This window comes from Oryx dammah, unplaced genomic scaffold (assembly GCF_014754425.2).
Source record: "Oryx dammah isolate SB20612 unplaced genomic scaffold, SCBI_Odam_1.1 HiC_scaffold_17, whole genome shotgun sequence".
Lineage (NCBI taxonomy): Eukaryota > Metazoa > Chordata > Mammalia > Artiodactyla > Bovidae > Oryx > Oryx dammah.
Window position 1 is genome coordinate 59,943,160 of NW_024070201.1, and position 25,384 is coordinate 59,968,543.

At 40.2% G+C, this 25,384-nt stretch overlaps 1 protein-coding gene across 8 annotated transcripts in view; it reads right to left on the reverse strand.

Annotated features, from left to right (window-relative positions):
- The window catches only part of IMMP1L (inner mitochondrial membrane peptidase subunit 1), an 89,484-nt gene that overhangs the window by 17,122 nt on the left and 46,978 nt on the right, over positions 1-25,384 (reverse strand). For 6 of the 8 annotated variants that reach the window (XM_040258932.1, XM_040258931.1, XM_040258933.1 and 3 more), the window contains 3 exons: positions 16,311-16,444; positions 14,313-14,401; positions 10,777-10,903 (listed from right to left, as the gene is read on the reverse strand). In XM_040258932.1, the coding sequence (XP_040114866.1) occupies positions 10,777-10,903; positions 14,313-14,401; positions 16,311-16,415 (321 nt within the window). In that variant the 5' untranslated portion in view covers positions 16,416-16,444. The remainder of the gene's footprint in view (positions 1-10,776; positions 10,904-14,312; positions 14,402-16,310; positions 16,445-25,384) is intronic. The other 2 variants (XR_005724220.1, XR_005724221.1) reach the window with 2 other exon arrangements.

Consider the following 25,384-nt stretch of genomic DNA (forward strand, 5'->3'; position numbering starts at 1 on the left):
ACCTCCCACTTAACCTTTAGAACTTCAACTTTTACCTCTCTCAAGTCTGGAGTAATCCTATCTACCCCAGTGTAGATGAATATCCTGTTACACCATTTTGTAATTCCTTGTCTGCTCCTCCTACTTGACTACAAATTCTTAAATCTGTACTGTTCAACATGGTGGCCACTAGTAACATATGTGACCATTTAATCTTACAAATTATATAAAACTAAAAATTTATTTCCTCAGATGCACTAACCACATTTCCTATACTCAACAGCCACATGAACCTAGAGGCTACCACACTGGACAGTGCAGATATGGACTATTCCATTTGTGCAGAAAGTTCTATTGGACAGCCAGCAGGCAGGGACTTACCTACTCTAACATGGTGGAGACCCTCAAGTAAATGTTCAGTAATGTTTGGAATTAATGGAATTAGTGAATTCATGAATAAATAATAGGAAACTTGCAAAGTTTTTGTCTGGCAAATGTGCCCACCCCTGTAGCCTCTAAAGGCCTTTTGCTGAAGTCTTCTCCCCGTCCTCCCAAGTCCAGTGGTTTCCCCTGCTCCTGAGGCACAGTCTCATTAAAGACGACGCCTGGTGCTGGGATTGTTTTGGGGTTAGGTATATTTGCAGTTAGGGTCAGAAGTCCCTATCAGTCTATGTCCCCAGACCTATTCTGACTTTCTTTACATAAGGAAAGTCAAATTTCAAGTCTCTTCTGATGACGGAAGGTTTCTCTAATCCTTCCTGATTTAGAGATTTAAACACACAATGTACAGGAAGTAGATCAGAATCTTGAGTTACAATCTTAGAATTTTAAATTACTCACCCTGGAGTTTTAAGTACTTTGTTTCTCTTCCCTGTTGGCTCTGTATGTGTATTAATAGTAGGGATGTAAACCAGCTATGCCAAACTAAACAATTCTTATGAAAATTCCAATCCAGGAGGAAAGTACATTCAGATATCTAGGTGAGCAGTATCATGGCTTGTAATGTCAGTATTTTCCAGCTCATCTACTATCTTCAACTGTTTTATAACATGCATACTTGCTTTTAAATCTGTAATTCCTCTTTTCCATTCTTATTTTAGGTAAAGACTGGTAGAGTGAGAATGTTTTTATAGATTAAGTGGGTCATAGAAACCTGTAAGATTTTAATTACCCAAAGTGGTAAGAGAAGAATTTCATTCAGTTGTTTATTTCAGAAGACATTTGACTGTATGCCACCTGGTCAACGGCAGCTTTCCAGAAGCCAATCAGAACACATTCTCTTTACTACTATCAGAGTGCAAGTCTGTCTAGATGCTTACGTTGAACAGTAGCATTACAATTTCATTCTTAGTAATTTTTCACAATTACTTTTAAGCAGCCTAAGTGTATACAGGTCTCATATAACATGTAGATAAAACTACATGTAATACGGCATTTTACTGAATTGCATAAATGCCTCCCCAGAATTCCACCAATGGCACTGACTTTCCAATTTTGAGGGTTAAAATATTTTCAGGTGAGCAAAACATGCTAGTTTCAGGAACAGTTGCTACTGTTTCAACAGAAATGTTGATTTTCACAAATACATATACATATTCAAACACATATTAAGATAAAATACAGTTCTATAAAATAATATTTATAAACTACAATAATCGTTAAGCTAAGATCAAAATATTCTGAAAATGTTCAGGGAACACATCAGAAAATGCTTAAGTACTGAGGGCCTCAAAGATGATTCTTTAGTATTAACATCAGAAGAAAAACACCTCAGAATTGTAAACACTAAGTCAAATTTATCTTCAGAGTTGTGTTAGCTATAGGATGAAAAAGTCACGTCATCTCCGCAGTGAACTTCACTTAGCAAAAAAGTAAACAAATTTCCTCTGCATCAGCTGCAATCAAGGCATTAGCAGTATGCCATGATTGATTACCCTGGGAGCCGTTGCTGAGAAATGGATGTGAAGCACAGGTTTTTATCACTATAGTCTGCAAAAAGCAAGTCCCTTGTTTAGATATCCTAGTTGTAATAAGTGACATTATTAGGTAGTTCTTCTATTTAAATGACATAAGGATTCAGTGTATCAGCAGCTTATAATAAATAAGCCCTTTCAATCTGAGGAGTCCTCTCCCTACAAAGAAGTACTTTTGCTGTTTATAATACAAGTAGCAATAGAAGACCATATGGTTGTGACTTTTAGCTAAAGTAAATGACATTTAAACAAACAGAAAAACAGCATTAGGATATTCGAAGATTTGGACTACAACCTAAATACACAGGACACACTGGGAGTTATCAGTGTTTATAAAGTGCCCATTTTCTAATGTTGTCCAATTAGATTATTTTTCAGCTTGCAATTTTATAAAAAATACTTCTCAGTATACAGTAAAACAGCTTTTTACCAGCATCTTATCCCATTTCAAAGTTTTCTTTTTAAGAACACTATAGACCAGAGCATCCTTAGAACATTTAATCAGTTCTTTTTGAAATGTAAAACTCTATTTCTTACATTTCTGCCAATAACAAGGTTACAAAGGTATAAAATGTTATAAATTGTTACAAAATGTTATAAATAAGTTACAATAAAGTATACTGTTACTAACATACTCTACAATACAAAAAGAAAAATGTAAGAAATATGTAGGGCAAGAGCAAAGTAGCCAAGATGGCATGGTCAGGCGCTCTTGCCCCCCGTTTTGTAAATAAAGATTCAGTAATAGTTGAGATCACTGATAGCATTGTGCATGCTCATCATGAGGTACTCGGTAGTCCACAGGCTACTGCTGGTATGTAAGCATGTATACATAAGCTTCACCTGGAACACCCTGGTGGACTATGTTATGGTCATGTTTTGGCTGGTGCTATGGCTGCTGTGTCAGCCAGGAGAGAATAAACGCCTCTGCAATTCCTATGGCTCCTCCAGTCTTCTTCCAGGCTCTTAGCTCCCTCCTCGCCTACCCTGGGTTTAAGGAACAGTGCGCACAGTGATACAGAGTGAGACAACTGGCGTAGCTGGCAGGATCAGCAGACAAAATACTACATTTCTCATCCACCTACTCTACTGTGGTAACAAACCAGGATTTGATGAACATTTCACCTTTTGTGTATGACACTGGAATCCATGTTATCGAGAACCAAAAAGCTTTATATAACTTGAAATTTGATAGGCCAAAAATAAAAGAAAAATTTCTAGTAAGTACAGATGTTTTCTTTAACAGTAGCAGAAGACTGCCATGTTTTAACTACAGGAAAATACTGAAATCTCCATAATCATATTTCTACTACCATGCTCGTTTCCAATACAGAGCGGCCACTATGGCTGAAAAACTGAAATTCAATAAATAGAGTTTTAATTATTTGAAAGATTTAGAAAAAAAGATTCTTCATTTTATAATAACCAACCACTGGAAAGCAGTTTACACTTAAAGGGAAGTTTACCAACATCCGGTAATAACTTATCCATCCTTAAGCTGCCAACCAATAAAAGGATCAAAAGAACAAAATATCTGCAGAATAGTTAAATATGTCCAAAAGCACATCATTTCTACTGAAATGTAGAAAACTCTCTTTACCACACCACTTAATTAGTGGCTACTACATGTTGCAAAGGCAACTTTAGCCTTCATAGTAACAAAACTGCCATACCATTTCTGGGAAATTATATCCTCCCTCAAAATGAGAGTAAGGTAGTAAGTCCAAGGTACCTCAGGTTCCACCATTCCTTTAGAAGACCCAGACAAGACCAAATTCAGAGTACTCCGAACTAAGTCGTTCAGAGGCAGGTGAATTTTTAGTCTGCTCTAATAAAAGGGCTAAAATCTATCAAACAGAAGTCACTTAGGGAAATAAACATTTAATCAGCACAATGCTATCCTGGCACAAAGTAACAGGGGCATGACAGTATTTTCTACAACTTTCACCTGCAATTATGCAAGATGGTCAAGTAGCCCTACCATGGAAGTGGGTGGAGTTTTCAAGTATTCTACGAAGACTAGGATGAACACAGATTGGCCAGTTCAGTATTAGCATACAGTGTGTTGAAGTACAGGAACATCTATATCACTAAGAAATAGAACATCATGCACTTTACTCCAGAGCAAGTCTGCACGAGAAACCAGAAGAAACTGAGTAGAACAGAAACTAAAAGAAAACGCCGTCAGACTCTAGTTATATGGAAATTTGTCTAAACTTCAAGTATTTTTCAAGTATCTACCAGGTGCCAAATAAAAGATTAGGAGTTGGGGAATTAACTGAGATGAAAACAAATCCCTGCCATTAAGAATCTTATATTCTAGAGCAAGGGTCAGCAAATTTTCCTGTAAAACGCCAGACAGTGAAGAGCCCAAGCTTTGCAGGCCATAGAGTCTCTGTTATAACTCAATTCTGCTGTTTTAGTGAGAGTCCCAGACCATACATAAATGAATGAGTGGGCCTGTGTTCCAATAAAACTTTAAATACAAGAGAAAGGAGCATGAAGGGTGTGGGTCTTCTAGGCTATCAAAAGGACCATGGCTTTTATTATGAGATGGGAAGCTACTGGGCTTTTTGGGCAGAAGAGTCCAACATTATTTCTATTAAAAAGCATCATTATTAAAAAGGATGATTTCAGCTACTATGTGAAGAGTCAGTTCAGTTCAGTCGCTCAGTCGTGTCTGACTCTTTGCGACCCCATGAATAGCAGCATGCCAGGCCTCCCTGTCCAACACAAACTCCCGGAGGTCACTCAGACTCACGTCCATCAAGTCTGTGATGCCATCCAGCCATCTCATCCTCTGTCGTCCCCTTCTCCTCCTGCCCCCAATCCCTCCCAGCATCAGAGTCTTTTCCAATGAGTCAATTCTTCACATGAGGTGGCCAAAGTACTGGAGCTTCAGCTTTAGCATCATTCCTTCCAAAGAAATCCCAGGGCTGATCTCCTTCAGAATGGACTGGTTGGATCTGCTTGCAGTTCAAGGGACTCTCAAGAGTTTTCTCCAACACCACAGTTTAAAAGCATCAATTCTTCGGCGCTCAGCCTTCTTCACAGTCCAACTCTCACATCCATACATGACCACAGGAAAAACTATAGCCTTGACTAGACAGACCTTAGTTGGCAAAGTAATGTCTCTGCTTTTGAATATGCTATCTAGGTTGGTCATAACTTTTCTTCCAAGGAGTAAGCGTCTTTTAATTTCATGGCTGCAGTCACCATCTGCAGTGATTTTGGACCCCCCAAAAATAAAGTCTGACACTGTTTCCACTGTTTCACCATCTATTTCCCATGAAGTGATGGGACCAGATGCCATGATCTTCGTTTTCTGAACGTTGAGCTTTAAGCCAACTTTTTCACTCTCCACTTTCACTTTCATCAAGAGGCTTTTTAGTTCGGAAGAGTTGGGAAAGATAAAAGCAGAGAGAGAAGATAAGAAGTTATTACAAGAAAACAAGAGTAAGATAAATTTGTCTTGCACCAGGATGCAGCGGTGATGGTGGCAATGTGTGGTCGAATTCTATTTACAAGATATCAGTTCAGTTCAGCTCAGTCACTCAGTCATGTTCAATTCTTTGCAACCCCATGGACTAAAGCACACCAGGCTTCCCTGTCCATCACCAACTCCTGGAGCTTGCTCAAACTCATGTCCATCGAGTTCGGTGATGCCATCCTCTGTCATCCCCTTTTCCTCCTGCCTTCAATCTTTCCCAGCATCAGGGTCTTTTCCAGTGAGTCAGTTCTTCCCATCAGGTGGCCAAACTATTGGAGTTTCATCTTCAGCATCAGTCCTTCCCATGAATATTCAGGACTGATTGCCTTTAGGATTGACTGGTTTGATCTCTCTGCAGACCAAGGGACTCTCAAGCGTTTTTTACAACACCACAGTTCAGAAGCACCAATTCTTTGGTCCTCAGCTTTCTTTATGATCAGTCCAACTCTCACATCCATACATGACCACCGGAAAAACCACAGCCTTGACTAGACGGACCTCTGTTGGCAAAGTAATGGCTCTGCTTTTTAATATGCTGTCCAGGTTGGTCATAGCTTTTCTTCCAAGGAGCAAGTGTCTTTTAATTTCAAGGCTGCAGTCACCATCTGCAGTGATTTTGGAGCCACGAAAATAAAGTCTTTCACTGTTTCCATTGTTTCCCCATCTATTTGCCATGAAGTGATGGGACCAGATATCATTTTGAAATGTTGAGTTTTAAGCCAGCTTTTCACTCTCCTCTTTCACTTTCATCAAGAGGCTCTTTAGTTCTTCTTTGCTTTCTGCCATAAGGGTGGTGCCATCTGCGTATCTGAGGTTATTGATATTTTTCCCCGGCAATCCTGATTCCAGCTTGTGCTTCATCCAGCCCAGCATTTTGCATGAGGTACTCTGCATAAAAGTTAAGTATGCAGATTGACAATATACAGCCTTGACATACTCCTTTCCTAATTTCAAACCAAGATATAATCATCATGATTTACTAATAGATTGGATGAGAGGGTGAAAGAGGAAGAGAGTCAAGGATGATTCCAAGGTTTATGACTTGAGTGAGCAGAAGAATGGAGTCGCCTTTCAGTGATTGGGAATATGTGAGGGAGGATCCAGTTGTGGAAGGAAAATCAGGAGTTTAGTTTTGGACATACTAAGTTCAAGAGAAAAATATTAGACAGACTATTAGATATATGATTCTGGACTTCAGCAAAGAATCTGTGGTTGATATAAATTTAGAACTTAAATTAGACAGTATTTAAAACTTCAGGACAGGATTAAGTCACCTTATGTGTGCATATATAAACAAAATAAGTTTAAAATACAAACCCTTAATTACTCCAATATTTGGAGGAATCAACAAAGGAAGAAGCAGAAAAAGGAGAAAACCTAAAGACAGTGGTATTCCTCAAACTTAAGTGAAACCAGGCCTGAAGAACAACTACTTTAAATACTAACAGTAGGTCAAGTGGAAGGAGGACTGAAAGTTGACCACTGGATCAACAACAGAACATTCGTGAGAACTGCTCCAGTGAATTCCCAGGGATCAAAGTCTAAGTGGAATGCGTTCAAAAGAGAAGATAAAGCTCACAGGGGAGTTGGTAAGTACACACAACTCTTTCCTAAAGCAGGACATGATGCCCAAAAGGTCTGTTTGTTTGGATAGGAGGTTTTATAGCATGATTGTTTGCTGATACGAACTTACTTTATTTCAAAATGCCTAACTGTAACACAGTTACACTATGAATTAAAATCACAGCTTTGAACTATCACACAATGTTATCCTGAGAAAGAGTATAAAGTGTTTTTGTTTCTTTATTAGCTTTATAACAAAATTTTACCATATTTCCCGAGTCTTGGCGTCTATGTTAAATCACCTGCTGTGCTGATCAAGAGAAGAATGCTAGTTCATTGAATGTATTTCCTACTTGCTAAATGCTTCTTCCAATTAAATTATTTTTGGCAAATTAGTGGCTTCTAGCTGCTAACTGAGGAATTCCTATAGTATAGAAAGGCAAGTTATTCAAGATGTTTGAGCTGAGTAAAATTTGTTTCTTTTGAGAGTCACAAATTAAGCTCATTTCCTAGTACCAATGCTCAGCCCATAACTCAAGGGAAAAAATTACTAGCCTCAATATCAGGGAAAAAAAGCAAAACCACCGCAGAAACATCTTGATAGGGACTGCTTAGTTTCCAGATGCTTACTGTAAAAAATAAATCGTCTTTACTGCTTGCCACATGGACTTTTGGAACTCTGGAATGAATAAAACAGCTTCACATCACTTAACTGTTTATGTTCTTTTTCGCCAACTTAAAAACAATATGCTAATTCTTTCATACGCTAAACTCTATATTCTAGGTTCCAAATGAAAATTTTGGTGTTTTGCTTTCTGAAGCACCTACTTAAAAGAATGTTGTTGTTGTTGTTGTTTTTGCCTGAAATTCAAAACATATTTAATATACATCATCCTTATTATGCAGCTCAATCAAGATCTGAATAGCTTTGTCTTCATAACTTATAAACAACAAATATTTTTCTGAAAGGGTGCACAGATATGGGAAAGAAACCCCTTTCATAAAATACAGCACCAGTCTGCTTCTGAGATAGCTGGAAAAGGGAACACTCTACAGGGGCAGATTGCAAACAGTTTGGATATCGCTTCAGAGTGCTCCAAACTTGGATGAATTGTTATAAATCACCTTGATTAATGAAACACATCTGCTAAAGTAGTTCAGTAATAGCTACACAATAATCATGGTTTAAAAAACTCAGCCTAGAAAAACTGGTGGGGGTGGGAAGCCTTCAAAAACCACTGTCTTGTCTTTAGAACTAATACTAGCCCTGATCAGATATAGCTGCCTTTCTTTTTAAAAATGTTTAAGACAAATACATTGTAAGGGAAGTACAATTTGAGGAGATAGGAGCAAAAATAAGAATAGTAACTGGAGGATACTTTGGGAGAAGTAGTACTGGCATAGTAAAAAATACAAATTTTTCAAGAGAGCCAGGCTATCTGTGTTTGAATTCCAACTGTTTCTCTTACTGTTTGAGCAATTTATTTAACCTCCCTGTTGTTCAGTTTTCCCGTCTGTTAAATGCTACTACTAACTAACTACCTTTACTGGGTTACTGTCGTGATGATTAAATTAACTAATCCTTGAAAGAGTTTCAACACTTACCCTGTACTTATTCTGGTACAAAGTAAATACAGGGTAAGTGTTAACCAAAATTATCACAATTGTTTGTACATTTATAACATACACGCCAAAGTGAATGGAATACATCTGGAACGAAACAGCAGTGCCCCCTAACTTATCCTCTCATCAAACATAAAAATCCAAAGGATGTTTTCCTTGAAAAGAATATTTATACATATATTAAAAAATACATCGTATAGTCCCCTGGTTATTTTTTCTGATTACTTAGCAGAGATTTTATCTAAATCCTTTCATCCTAACATTCCTCTTCTAATAATTTCAGAAGAAAACAACAACAGTGGTGTGCACACTGTACAAAGTACAATTGCACACAAGTACCCAGAAATTTATGTTTTGTTATCATTTATATGTTTTGTCATTTGTCTGTTGATAATTCTGGCCTCAGATGCTGGGAAAGATTGAAGGCAGGAGGAGAAGGGGATGACAGAGGATAAGATGGTTGGATGGCATCACTGACTCGATGGACACGAGTCTGAGCAAGCTTCAGGAGTTGGTGATGGACAGGGAAGCCTGACATGCTGCAGTCCATGGCTTTGCAAAGAGTTGGACGGGACTGAGCGACTGAACTGACCTGAATTCTGGCCTCAAGTATATGCTTGTTGCTAAAGCAACTTAGAAGTGACTAGACTGCCTCATGAAATGATAACAGTCATGTGATGGTGAAATAATTATGTAAATAACTAACATATTTGAAAAACAAAAGGATAAGTATCCATGATGAAGACCACAGAAAAATACTGATACGTTACCTGATACTACATTCTCAACTTTAACATTAGGATCACCATCAGCTATTGATTCCTACGATGTTTAGCACCGTAGTAATAAACATCAAAAGTGTAATAAGCATTTGCACAGCTGAACCATAGTCTATTAAGGAAGGTAAATAAATAATAGATTGATTATTTAATAGTCTATTGATCAAACTTACTTAATAGGGCAACAGAGGCTATTACAGGTAAAAATAAATTTACAACAATGAAGACAATTCAACTCCTAATTATATATTTACACTGGGGATGAAGATAAAGTTACTTAATAGATATAACAGTTCTATTAATAAAATGATAGTGACACAGAAAATTTAAACAAAAGTAGAAAATAAATTTATAATTAGAGTAAGAACAGCACATGCTGAGTAAACAGAAGGCCCTCCTTGCCCCGCCCCAGCCCAGTTACCAGTTCTGTCTCAGCAGTCATGTGATTGGTGAAGGGGGCTGACACATTACATGGTCTTCGCTCTTCCACTCTACTGCATCTGCTCTTTTTTCCTAACTCGGTTGGTAAGTTGACTACACCAAAGATATACAAAATATCTATTCTGAATATTTAAATAGGATTTAAAAAAAAAACTAAACTATAAGACTACATTTGATTTTACCAAATTTTTCATTAACAAGCCAGTGGAAAAACTAAGCCAGATTTCCAGATTGCATTTAGTTGTCACATCTCCTTCGTCTGCTCCAATCTATGACAATCCCTGACTTTCCTTTTTTAAAGACTTTGACAGTTTTGAGGAGTATTGGTCAGTTATGTTGCAGGATGACCCTCAATTATGGTTTGTCTGTTGTTTTCTCATGATTAGATTGAGGCTATAACTTCTTGTTACAAGAATACCACAAAAGTGATGTGCTCTTCTCAGTGCTTCAATTCAGGGCTACATTATATTGACATGTCGTATTACTGGTGAAGTTAACCTTGATCACTTAGTTAAGGTAGTGTCTGACAGGTTTCTCCTCCACAAAGTTACTATTTCTCCCTTTGGAAAAATACCCTGGGAGAAATACTTTGATACTATGCAAATCTACTATTTTCCTTCAAACCTTTGCCCAATATTTTGACACTGCTGGTGAATCCTGCCTTCAACAACTAATACTGAGATGTTTGTATGGAGCTTTAAAAGGAAATAAAATATATAAATTATGATGGTCATGTTGTTTGTGATACAAATATAACACTTAAGAATATTCTTATTCTAAAAAAAAAAAAGAATATTCTTATTCTACTGAATGCATCATTTTAACTTACATTCAAACATGAATAAAAGTTATTTTTATTTGTCAGTGTGTTCAGTTAATGTTAATCAACTGTGATACCAATGAATAACATAATTGAAATGTTACTTACATAACTATGGTTTTTAAAGAAACCTGCTGGACTACTGGTGAGAATTTTGTCTCCTTCCAAACCAATTACTCTTTTACAAATACTTGATTTTGGATCACTCGGGCTTTTTGCAACCACAATGTCACCTCTGAGGGGAAAAAGTCAAAGAAAGTCAGTGTTATTATTAAACATAAACACATGCATGGCACTGCTACAATACTTTTATAAAGCAACTTAAAGCCATACCCTTTATCCTCTCACATACTAACCCTGCCATACATTTACCAGCTTTGAGAACCTCGAGACTAACTTTATGGGTCAGAATCCAAAAACAAGAGTGATGGAAAAACTATTAGAAGATTCTAAAATTTTTGACAATTCCACGAGAATTACCTTCTTGCACTGTACTTAGTCTTTTACTTCTGTGTCTAAATTTTTAGAACCAAAACTATAAAAAAGCAATTCATGTAAATATCACCAGACTAACCAAGCAAATTTTACTGCCCTGCCTGTAACACTGACTGACTCTACAGCATATATAAAGGTAGAGACATCATCTATGTTTCCCTAGAGCTTAAAAAACTGAGCAATCGCAGCATGTAAATTATATAAATCTAGATAGTTCATACTACAGTGAAAAAGACTTATTTGTGAAGAAAAATTATCAGAAGACTTAGCCAGAAAAAATACTAAAAAGTCCAAACATACGATACAAAAAATAAACTGGCATATCATACATATAAAACCAATATGGATAGGCTTGCATATGGAAGAGATGATTCATGGAATAAGTAACAATTTGCATATATTAGAAGACTAAGTAAGATACTTAAAATTGGAAAGGAAGGAGACAAAAATATAGGACTAATGTCCCAACCAAAAAGAATACAAAACTTTCTGCATGAAATGACATTAAATGAATTCTGTTGCTCACACTTGAAAGGATTTAATATATTTACTTATCATCTGTACCAGGTTCTTAAAATAATTGGATGCTGCTTATGATAAAAGATACATGTATCAAAATCAAAAGTCATAAAAATAAAAGATGATGGTTAAATCAGAAACCTAGTTATTGCTATATGTATTATAATGAGTCTGAAACTTTTTGGTAGTCAAGTTAAAAAAGAAATTATGATTATTATCTGTCAATCATTAACTAATAAAATAAGGTTTAGTTTGAAAAGTATGACAAAATTTTTCTTAACAACTAAATCAAAGAGGAAAAGATATGTATGTAAGGAAAGTAAAGATAGCATCTTTATCAGAAATTTTACAGAAATTACAACAGTATTCAGAATAGTCATTTCTTCAGGCTATTCTTAATAAGAGCTGAATGCTATTAAAACACTAAACTCTACAAGTTGGAGTGCAATATAAGGCTTATACTTGTTTGAAAATGGGATAAAACATCTCTTTCCAACCAACTGGAACTATGGCAGCAGAACTGTTCAGATGAAGAAATTTGCAAATACTGTAACATATGTAACATACTATAAAGTTGATTATGGCTAACTTTGGGGAAAGAAAGGTTCTCTGTGAGAGTCTTACTCAGCTTAAGTTTGTTAACAAAATAATCAATATGACCCTCAAAACAAACAGCACTTGAATGGCAACATAAAAGTTCATAATTTAGTCAAAGTTTCTTTTTATAGAAAGCATTATTACCGTAGACTGTAATTCCAGTGGTCTAACCAGATATTATAGGCACAGAACTTAGATCAAAAAAGATTACCAAGAATTCTCAACTCTTTCAAATAGCATTTTACAATAAACTTAACAGAACTAAGATTCAAATTTTCCTATACCATTTATAATTATCCTTGTTATTCTAGTAGATTATAAGCTTTTGAGATGAAAGATCAACCTCTTACTCAACCTAACATTCTCTATAGGGTAGAGTACATCTCATAAATGAGGTGCTCACTGACTGTTCAAAGAGCAAGTAGTAATAAGGGATGACTGTCTCAAGCATGAGAGTTCTGTCCACTGGACTGAAAAATCCATGTGTTTTAGATACCAGATATGCAGAATTTTATCTTCCCTAAATGGATGGCTATTCTGTCTTTAGAAACAGGCAGCTAGCAAGAGTTTCTCTTGTCAGGTGTCAGAGATTCCCCTGAAATCTCAGAGTTCTGTGCTGCAGATTAATGAAAAAAATATTCAGTATAGTAATATTTTTAAAGTAGAGTTACCAACTGACTACCTTGGTTGTAAAAGTTACTTTGGTATGTCTCACATAAATGCCAAATTTTGAGCTGTCTTTCCAGCTAATGGGTTCCCTGAATGAACACAATACAAAATGAAACTCAAAAAAATCTTCTTTACTAAATATAGTTATTTATATTACCCATCTGACTCCAAAGAGTATCCCCTCCAAAAAAGACAATATTGAAGTATTCATTCAGAAACCATTTAGCCAATGAATCCAGCTTCTTGTTAAGGATGCTTAAAGACTGTGAATCATGTGATTAGCATGGAAAACAGATGCTTGTCTTTACGTTGTAGTGAACCTAGGTCTCCAGTTAATCCAAAAACTGTAATAAGTTATTTTGATATAAGGTAAAAAGAAAAGGAAGCTAGAATATAACCTGTTATATAAACTTTATTTTATATCTGTCAATTAGGCATCCTGAAGTTGTTGAGGATAAAAGATCTGAATAATTACCTAAGGCCCAAGCTAGACCATAATGCTTGAGGAAGAGAGAGTTTCTATCTACAGAATCTAAGATGGTGGAAGATCAGTAAATGCAAAGAACAGTTTTACAGTGTTCTTGATGATTTTCAGTAATGTGGAATACACAACAGAAAAGGTCAATAATGAAAGAGGAATGCCTAAACCTACTTATGCTATAGATAAATAACAGCTCAAGTGAGTAAAATTTATATTTTCTGAAGATGAAATGTAATACAGATTTATTTTTTAAGAATTATGAAAAACTAATGGACCCCAAATTTTAAGGACTCAAAGAGGTTCCCTTTAGAAATTAAATTAAATGATTAATACTTAACATCAATTCAGAGGGAATAACACTCCAGGAGTTAAGTAGAATAAATAATATCTTAAGGATTGGAAACACCATTTAGAACAGGATTTTAAAAGATTTAGTGGTGAATAATATTTGCCGAGGAATTTTGTAACTTAATATAATTAATCAGAAAACTCATAATAGATAGGATTCTTGGCTCCCAGCTATATACAGTGCTATATAGTCTAAAAGTCATCAACTGCTCATCACAGACTACAGAAAAAAAGACAATCGCCAATAGAAATGCAGGATTATATTGAAAATTAAAAAATCAAATCACCAAGATTTGAATATGTAACTGGCTCCTAAGTCTCTACTTCAAACGATCCAAGAGACTGCATGTTTTGAGAGACTATTAAAATTTCTCACAGTGAGAGAAAAAATTTGAGTCAAAATTTCATCCAGTTGGTCATTAATTTGGTTATTTACAGAAGAGTTTTCAAAGCTAACATTAAGAAACTGCAGAAAAGACACAATATATGTGTGTGTGTTCACCATGAATTTAATATATTTGTGACAGAAATTTACCTTTGGATACCATAAAAATGTCGACTAAGATTTTCTGCAAAGACAATATCTGAATTTTGAATTGTAGGCTCCATTGATGGTCCAGAACACTGAAAGAGAGGTAATTTTTAAACTTAACTTGAAAACTTTTAAAAATATAAATATCTGATCAGGCTTAAAAGAAAATCAAGCAAATGTTCTTTAAACTTGGAGGATGATTTATAATAAGCTGGTAGCTCCGAGAGAAGGTCAACTCTATAGAGAAGCCAGCAAATCTGGAAACACAGGCAAAATATATTTAAAATGGTTTATTAATAATATAAAAGATGAATAACACTACCTCTGGTTCCAAATTTTGGCCATCCTGTAACATGTAAGTGCTCTGAGGGCAATGACTTTGTCTCTTAAGTTCCCAATTGCTAACCAAGATCAAGAACAGTGCTTAGCATAAAGTTGATACTCAACACATACTTGTTGAATTACTGAACAATAACTTGTTGAACAATTAATGATTTTTTTCTTCTTACTATGGCCAAATATCATCCAGAAGCTCATGACAGTAATTTAGCAAGTGGTATCATACTATTTTCAACTAACTGGTGTCTTTCATTCTCTTCAAGAGAATAGTTTATTCATTTTGGGGGGGCTGCAACTCACATTTTCTACTGAAAAATACTGGCATAATGAGATGCACTTTAAAAACTTTCATATTAGTGTGTTTTAAAACAATAAACTATATATACCTCAAAACAGATATGAGGTACATATGAACAGGGAGTTGGTGATGGACAGGGAAGCCTGGCGTGCTGCAGTCCATGCAGTTGCCAAGAGTTGGACACGACTGAGTGACTGAACTGAACTTATAACTCAAAACTGTTGTATATTATCACTGTAATCTAAAAAATCTAAATACAACAGTCTTCATTCAATTCAGGTGTATGTAGATAAAACTTTTTATTCAAAACCTCCTACTCAGGCAGAAAAAAAGACCACAATGAAAGTTTTTTGCTATCTCTGTAGTCTACTGGAAGCACCAGTATAGATTAATTTAAAAAATCAAAGGGGAATTTCAGTTAGATATATTTATTTGCCTAAATATAGTTATTAGAATTATTCCAACTTGAGACTATACGACTATAAATCTCTTTAGGGTAAACCTGTAAACATAGCAACATCAATAGCAAAACTCACTGACTGAACAATCAACCAATTTATTATTTCATTTATATGACAGAAGGTGAGTATTGTCATGGTTGATAGATTTATGATGCAATATTAAGAAAATACACTGGGAAAAGGACAGCCTTAACATTTAAATTTTGACACAAGGCAGAATAAATCATCTGTTTTAGTAACAGTTATTGACACTCTTCACAGTAGTTGAAAAGTAGGATTTTTGAAAATCAGAGAAATATGTGCTGAAATTCCAAGTCTACTTGGAATTGTGGGACCTGTAGAAAGTTACTTGAGCTTTCTGAGCCTCAGCTTCCTCATGTACATAGTATTAGTAGATTTCTAATAAGTAGTTCAGGGGCTTCCCTGGTGGCTCAGTGGTAAACAATTCGCTTGCAACGCAGGAGATACGGATTAAGTCCCTGGGTTAGGAAGATCCTCTGAACAAGGAAATGGCAACTCACTCTAGTATTCCTGCCTGGGAAATCCCTTGGATGGAGGAGCCTGGTGGGCTACAGTCCATGGGGTCGCAAAAGAGTTGGACACAGCTTAGCAACTAAACAACAATAATATGTATCTCACAGAGTGTAAAAGATTAAATGAGTTAATAAACATAAAATATCAAACACATCCTGGAACACAGTAAGTAGTATTCAATAACGGTAAAAACTAATATTTCATTAGATTAATAGGGGCTTTTGTGCCCCTGAAAGAAACAATACAGGACCACATTTAAAGTTACAGTTCTTCTGTTTTACATCAGTGCCAATGCAAACACACACTCTTCCTTCAATTTAAAAAAATAACATATTTTATATGATTATTTTCTTGAATGTGAGCACTTACCATGAGAACACCACCAACGTATTCAAAAGCACAATGAGCTATGCAGCCATACTGAATAGTATAGCCAACAAGTCGAAAGGTTTTTCCCAGAACACCACGAAGCATAGTTCTATGTAGACTCTGCTACCATTGGCCTGATGGTAAATTTCAAAAAGTTTCATGATCAATACTATTTTAAAACACTTAAAAGATAACTCTACTGTAAAATATTTTACAATTACCCAAAGTGTAGTAAATGCCTAATATGATTTGTGCAGAAAATCAAAAGGTTACTTTCATTTTTGCTATAAAGATTTTTTTTAAAGGCAAATCATAGCCACTTAATATTCTGATCTACTAAATAGATTATATTCAAATATTACTGGATTTTAAACATAAATTAGATAACTAGTACACTCTGAACTTGTCTCTCCCCTTTCATGTCCCAGTTATTTCTTGATATTAAGGCAGACACTTAAGAAAAGATATTAACTCTTTCAAGTATTAATAACAGTTCTTCATACTGTTTCCAGTGATAGAACATCAGTTCTTGTCATAATAGGGCAATGAAGAGGAAAAAACTAGAATAAACGTATGAAAAGGCAAGTTTTCAATTACTTCATTCATTAACTTGTGTGAACGTCAATGAATTATTTCATTTCTATGGGCCTTAATAAAATGGAAGTAACAGTATCTCACAGAATGGTTCAAGAATCAAATTCAATTAACATGTCCTAGTGGCTTTGTAAACTGTAGTTACATTCAGTTGTCAGTTATTAATTGCTACTGTAACAATGAACTCATGATTATGAAACACCATTAAGAACCATATATTTTTAAAAAGCCATATATACTTGACATACTGATATTCATCTAAAATATTCTTAGTATTTGTCCCTTCTTTTGTATTTACCTGCTACAACTACGTTTCAAGCGTTTCTGAACTAATGGCCTAATGCTTAGGCCTAGACTTCTAGGCACTATTATCAGATTAAATTTACTAAAACACAGGAACAATAATAACATGTAACATTTGCTCAATGAGTGGTATATAAGTCAGGCTTTACAAATTAATCTCTGTGAGCTAGATATTATTACTATTATCATTTTATAGATAAGGAACCTAAGAGTAGTCAGCTTACATGCTAAACATCAACAAAACTAGAAACTTAAGAACTTAACCATTATGTTACACTGATTCCCATATTTCTCCCTTGCTCTCATAACTTCTATAGTTTTCGATCACATATTACTCATTTCACGATTTCTTTCCAAATAGCTTCCTTCCCATCTTCAGATTCCAACCTGATCTTCCTTGATGCTCCTACAGAAACTGACTACTCAACCATACTCCTGTTTACTTAAACTGCTCACCAAATGCTTACTTATGCCAATATCCACGGAATATACCCATCATGATACCCATCATGTATCTAGTTTGTAACTCTTCTCTAAATGCTCTCAATAGGCAAGTTGTTGCTTCTCATTTGGGTTCCTAATGTTCATTTTCAATGATTAAGAATACTGTCTCTAAAGTTGGTCTGTCAAAGCAGATACCACGGCTCCACCACATTTTAGCTGTGTGACGTTCAGGTTATTTTACCTATGTAAATCTCAAGTGCCTTTATCTGTAAAATGGCCTTACTATCACTATCTCAGAGAGTTGTCAGGATTACTTGTAATCAGATATGTAGTTGTGTAGTGAAATAGACCAATAAATGCTAGTTACTGTGTCATTTGCTTGGAAATTAGCATGCACTATATAACCTCATATAATTACGCTGCATTTCCAAATGTCTAAGTTTCTGCCTATCTCATGTTTAAATAGATTTTTTTTTTCCTTTTGGATTCATGGTGCAATTTGCAGAATCTTAGTTCCCTGACCAGGGAGTAAGCCCAAGCCCTAGGCAGGGAAAGCACAGAGTCCTAGCCACTGGACCTCCAGGGAAGTCACAATAATAGAATTATAGAACCCACAGGATAGGACTATTATTTATCAGTGTTTTATTACTTATTAGTGTTTAGTCACCTATTAAACACAGATTATGTCGTCTCCCCAAGTCTTCACTGGGCCATCCCAACAAATGTTACCTATGCTTTGTATCACTTACCTACCTTCACCATACACTGATTATACTACTTACTGCACTATATTATTTATATCTTTCTCTTATTATATATTTTATTACATACTATATTTGCTTATATGTCGGTGGGCAGTGACTGTGCACTATTCATCTTTGAATCCTTGGGGCTTGACTGAATTAATGAATATATATTGAACCCAAATCTCCTATATTTTCCACATCTTTAGTATGATAAAACGGTTATTGTAAGGCTGGACCCGGGGCCATAATGGGCTGCCCCTCCTCTCTCCCACTAGCGGGGGAAGTCCCTAACGGAAGGAGCCTCTCAGATCCCGGGGACCAATGACAGCACACTTTGCCAGCTAAAGCCGCCTGCCCCAGCCACGTAAAAGGAACTGTCAGCCCACGAAGCCTCAGCCTGGCGACCTATCCGAACCCCCGTTCACTAACCGTACCTTTTTGGGCGATCTAGCCTGACCATCCCCGCAACGAACGCATATAAACCCCTCCCCAGCACAGTCCGGGTGCGGACTACCTCGACCTGCCTTGCTCCGGTCCGGGAACCCCGGTCCGGGAACCCCGCCCCGGAGCGCTTCGCCATTAAAAAGCCTGTTAGATACTCTTTTGGTGTCCTTGTTTTTTTACCCAACATTTGGCGCCCAACGTGGGGCCCGAGGTGAGGGCCCATCCCGCGACGAGCAGGATTTGCGGCCCCCTTCAGGTCTGGCCCGCGCCAGACCAGGTCACCCCGTCACCCCTCTGGGACCATCCAACCGTCTGGCAGGATACGGGGTAAGTTCCGTCGGTCGGGTTCTAGGCATTGTTGCTCCCGTGGCGATTATTCCTAGGGTGTCTCGGTCCCTTTAAATCGCGGCCGCCTCTGGACCCCTCCTCCGCAGGCCAGGCCTGCTATTCCTCGGCGCCAGTCAACTCGGAGACGTCCGTCTTGGCTGAGTGGCCCTCTCCTCGCTGGGTTGACGGCCCGTTTGGGGCGCCTGACCAGACCACTCCCAGCCTCACCGACAATTGGTCCAGGACCTTCTTTTGATAGTCGCCATGGGGACATCTGCCTCCAGGGCCGACCAACCTTGGTCTACACCACTAAAATGTTTACTCGCCAACCTCAGAACTCTACATATCTCTGGAGAAATTCGTTCCAAATGCTTAACCTTCCTTTGTTCTGAGGCATGGCCCCAATATTCTTTAGATAACGGCTCACAATGGCCGCCAACCGGAACTTTCTATTTTAACATCCCCCGTGACTTAGATAATTACTGCCAGAGGATGGGAAAATGGTCTGAGGTACCCTATGTACAGGCTTTCTGGCCGTTGCGCTCCCGGTCCCACCCTATATACCCACGGTTCCCCTTCTAAAATTCTCTTAACCATGGCCCTTCCTAGCCCTACACCAACTCCCCCTCTATCGCCCTCACCAACTTCCTCCATATCCACTCCTCCCCCATCGTCCTCACAGCCCAGCCCTCCTGTGACAACGCCTCTCGCTGCTCCCTTGGCTCCGCCTCAATATCCACCCCTTCCTCCATGCCCACCCCTTTCTGGCTCACCAGTCAGCTCACACACAAGATCCCGGACCGCTCCCAACCTGCCGCCATCTCCCCTGCTTCCTCTCCACCAGGTGGCCAGCCCGGAGGGTCTCGCCCATGTCCACGTACCCTTTTCACTCCAAGACCTTGCCCATATCAAACAGCGGCTAGGCTCCTATTCGGCCAACCCCTCCAACTACATCAAAAACTTTACCCAGCTGTCTCAGTCTTATGCCCTCACCTAGCAGGACATATTTGTCATCCTGGGGTCCACTACTACCCCAGAGGAAAGAAAGGCCATTTGGGCCGCAGCAAGAATGGTAGCAGACCGGAGACATCTAGCCAACCCAGCAGACCCTGCGCGGCCACCTGGAGCGGCTGCTATTCCAGACGTAGACCAAGCCTGGGACTATCAGGAGGGACAGAGAGGAAGAGCCAACGTTCAGTACATGGTAGAACGCCTATTGGAGGGAATGGAGACCACCTCCCTCAAGGTAATAAACCTACTTAAGCTAGATGAAATAACCCAAGGCCCCGATGGAAACCCAGCAGCCTTTCTTAACAGGCTGACAGAGGCTCTCACCACCTATACCCGGATTGCCCCAGACTCTCCGGCGGAAATCATTACCCTAGCCAACCGTTTTATATCCCAATCGGCTCCAGACATCAGGGAAAAAAAAAAAAACCTCTCCAGGGCTGAGGATGGGCCTCAGACCCCCCTCCAAGACCTGGTAAAAATGGTCTTTAAGGTTTACAATGCCCGAGAGGAAGCCGCCGAAGGCAAGGCTTAAACAAAACGCCAAACTCCAGGCTAACCTCCTGGAGAGACACACCCAGGCACTGGTGGCAGCCCTGCGGCCAGCCATGGGACAAAAAGGTGGGTCCCCAGAAGCCACCGCCAGGAGCCTGCTTCAAATGTGGTCATGAAGGCCACTGGGCCCGCCAATGCCCAGACCCCCGACAAAGCTGTGCCCTCATTGCAAACAACCGGGACACTGGGCGAGTGATTGTCCCCAGGCGACTCAGGCCCCGGCCTTACCGGGCCGAGGTCTGGGCTCCCAAAAGGACATTTCCTCCCCGCACCCCGCCTTGGAACTTCTCTCCTTTGATGAAGACTGACGGCACCCAGACTCGGGGACCCCCATAACCCAAGCCAAGCCCAGGGTAATGCTTCAAGTGGCGGGTAAGTCTATCAATTTCTTGATAGATACGGGGGCTACTTATTCGGTTCTTCCCTCCTTCGGGGGCACCTTGCATCCTTCCCAGGTCTCAGTGGTGGGTATAGATGGCACATCTTCACGACCCTTGCAGATTGGGCCACAGCCCTGTCAGCTTGATCACTTCTTGTTCACACACTCTTTTCTGATAATCCCTTCAGGCCCCACGCCCCTGCTGGGGCGGGACATTTTAACTATACTCTTGCCTGGAGAATCCCATGGACAGAGGAGCCTCGTGGGCTGCAGTCCATGGGGTGGCTAAGAGTCGGACATAACTGAGCGACTTCACTTTCACCTTTTACTTTCATGCATTGGAGAAGGAAATGGCAACCCACTCCAGTGTTCTTGCCTGGAGAATCCCAGGGACAGGGGAGCCTGGTGGGCTGCCATCTATGGGGTCGCAGAGTCGGACATGACTGAAGTGATTTAGCTGGGCCACTATTCACCTACCTCTCTCACTTTCCCAATCTCTCACCTTGCCCCTACTACTCCTTTGCTCCCCTAAGGCTCCAGTTGTCGACCCTAACATCTGGGACACTGAAATCCCTCTGGTAACAACCCATCACACCCCCATCCTGATTAAACTACGTGATCCTTCCCGCTTCCCAAACCTCCCTCAGTTCTCCATCTCTCAGGCTCACCTGCGTGGTCTTAAACCAATCACAGACCATCTCTTAGGCCAGGGCCTCCTAGTCCCCACGACCTCACCCTGTAATACCCCCATTCTCCCAGTGCAGAAAACTTCTGGTGGCTACCGATTGGTCCAGGACCTTCGACTGATAAACGAGGCCATAATCCCTGCCCATCGATTGTCCCCAATCCCTATACCTTACTTTCCAACATCCCTAGCAGTACGATTCACTTTACTGTCACAGACCTCAAAGATGCCTTTTTCACTATTCCCTTACACCCAGACTGACAATTCCTCTTTGCTTTCACATGGACCAACCCAGAAACCCAACAGTCCTCCCAGCTAACCTGGACAGTCCTCCCCCAAGGGTTTAGAGACAGCCCCCATTTTTTTTGGCCAAGCTCTGACCCGGGATCTGGCTGCGTGCCCTTTGGCCCCTAGTGTCCTCTTACAGTATGTGGATGACCTTCTACTCTGCAGCCCCTCACAAGCTCTCTCTCTGACACATACCACTATTCTTCTTAACTCCCTTAGCCCTAAAAGATACCAAATATCTCAACAAAAGGCCCAACTCACCCAGACCTCTGTGACCTACCTAGGATTAAAGATTACCCCAACAACCAAGACTCTAACTACCGACAGACTCAGCCCTCTCTGAGACCTCTGCCCCTCTTCCACTGGAAAACAAATCTTATCCTTTTTAGGGCTAACAGGATTCTTCCAGCACTGGGTCCCCAGCTATGCTTCACTGGCTAAACCCCTCTACACAGCCACAAAAGACACCCCTACTGGACCGCTCTCTTCAGAAACAGAGGTCCAGAAGGCTTTCCACAACCTCCGCTCAGCTTTACTGTCCTCTTCCCCACTCATCCTGCCCAATCCCAACCTCCCATATCACCTGTACACTGATGAAAAGGGGGGCATAGCCTTTAGAGCCCTCATACAGCCTGCAGGCCCTGAAATGCTGCCAATGGAATTTATCTCCAAACAGTTACACCCCACTGCCCGGGGATGGTTCCCCTGCCTACGCGCCCTGGCAGCAGCAGCTTCTCTATACGCAAATGAAAAAAGGTAATTTTAGATCAACCCCTAACTATATTCTCACCACACCACCTGGCTGACCTCCTGGCTTCCAAATTCCTGTCAGACCTTAGAGACTCTCGGCTCCAACAATTCCACCTGATCTTTCTGGATAACCCCCAAGTTACTTTGGGCCGCAGCTCCCAGCTAAACCCCCTATCTTTTCTCCCCTCGCTTCCAACCTGTCCTTCAGGCAAAGACACAGAACCTCACTCATGCATAGAGGTCCTGGACACTCTTACCCAACTGCCCCCAAACCTTTTTGCTACTCTGCTACAAAACCCAGACCTCACACTATTTGTAGATGGCAGTTCAAAACGAGACCCTAACGGTCATCGGGCTGCTACGTATGCAATTGTGACCACCAATGACATCCTCGAGGCTCACCCGCTACCAGAGGAAACCACCTCCCAAAAGGCAGAACTAATAGTGCTCACTGGAGCCTTAAACCTAGCAAAGGGAAAACGGGTTAACATCTATACTGACTCCAAATATGCCTTTGTGAGTACACATTTACATTCAGCTATTTGGAGAGAGGGGATTCCTCACCACCAAGGGATCACCCATCTCTAATGCCCCCCAATCGCCAAGCTCCTGGAGGCCATCTCACAGCCCACCCAGGCAGCCATTCTACACCACAAAGGACATCAGACGACTCACAACACGGTTTCCCTAGGCAACAATAAGGCTGACCAGGTGGCCGGACAGATAGCCTTACAACAGGGGCCTCTGCCTATACTATTTCTCAGGACCTCCCTTACACTTAACTACTCAAAGGCCAAAATAGAGGCCCTCCTCTCACAGGAGGACACTTCCAAACACCCCTTGGGATGGATCACACTCCACGACAAACTAGTCCTACCCGAAAAACAGGCAATGTCCATTATCACTCAGATCCATGACTCTTTACACATTGGGCCCCACGCACTTTTGACCTTCCTTAGCCCTCTTTTTTCCCCATTACATCTCCGACCTACCATTCAGGCAGTCCATTATCACTGCCTAATCTGTGCCAAGACCTCTCCTCAAGGAGGATTCAGGCCGCCACAAGAAACTCACAAGTTGAGGGGACACCTGCCAGGACAGGATTGGCAGATAGACTTTACTCACATGCCTAGACATCAGACCTTCCGGTATATGCTGGTCTGTGTTGACACCTTTTGAACTGCTGTACGGTAGGCCATATCTGCTGACTAACCTTCTGGATCCCCCAACGCCCCCTCTGGGGACTTACTTGCCCTATTTCACTCTCCTGAGGTCCCTACTTGGAGAACACACTGACCATGTTCTCCCTCAACCTGTCAGAGACCATAACCAGGCGATCCTGTCCCCCGCTTTGGCACCAGGAGATCAAGTCCTCCTAAAAACTGGACTGGTCCTTTCACGGTAATCCTCACCACCCCTACAGCCAAACTATGGGGACATGAGCTGTGGTACTACATCACACGGCTCAAACGGGCTCCACTACACGGCCTGCCCTCTCCCAAACCCCTAGAGACTTACACCTCTAGAATCTCGGGACCTACCAAGATCACCATTACTAAGACACCCCTGCCTCCCGCCAGCAGATGACATGCCCGGTCCAATGCTTGTCTGGCCTCATCCGCTGTGGCTTTTGCCAATTGCAACTCTGACTATACTCTTCGCCATTGGACTGGCTGTCACGGCCCCTAGGGCTGGCCGCTCATACTTCGACTTTCACTGGCCCTTGCTTACCTTATTATCTGTTCACTACTCCTGGGGTGCTATTCCCTTGGGGTGGCCTGACTTAGCCATATGTCTCTCACCCTAGCCTGCCTCGAAGACTTTATCCTGACCCTATTACAGAACCTTTGGCTGGCTACCCCGATTATTGACTGTGACTTTTTTTCAGGCAATTTCTGATCTATACTTACAGGGGACCTTCCTCCTTTTTACAGAATCTCAAATTGACTTCTTCTATCACTCTCCTCCTAATATCATAGCTAAACATGCTCTTGTCACTATTCCTCCTGACCATGATAATATGAGCAGGACAACCTATGCCCTGCCCCCAGGGCTGCACCGAAGGAGACCGCTGGGGAACTGGGTTCATAGCCTATACTTATGTCCACCGAGACTGTTATGTATCACCCGCCCAGCCATGCTCCCATGGGGGTAAATGGTATTAGACGGAATGACAGACGGGAAGGGGGCCCAAGATCGGAAGCGAGAACAAGTCCAACATGTGGTTCAATAGGATGTCATAAAGTTGGCGACTGAAGCCTCTGATCCACACCATGAGCCCAACAAACTCCTAGATCAGGTTCATCAGGCGCTCAAACCCCTGGATTTTTCATCCCAAATTTTCACCAGCCTCAGTGACACCTATCAGACCCTGACTGAAACCTCACCAAACTTTTCATGTTGGCTCTGTCTTCCCTTGAGACCTCGACCGTTCCTTGCCCAACCGATCCCCAGGAAATGGATAGAGGCCGAAAATCTCACTTGAGATGCCACAGAAGTAGCCTTGCCAATGGGGCCCTTGACCTCTGAGATACTGTACCTCCCAGCCAAT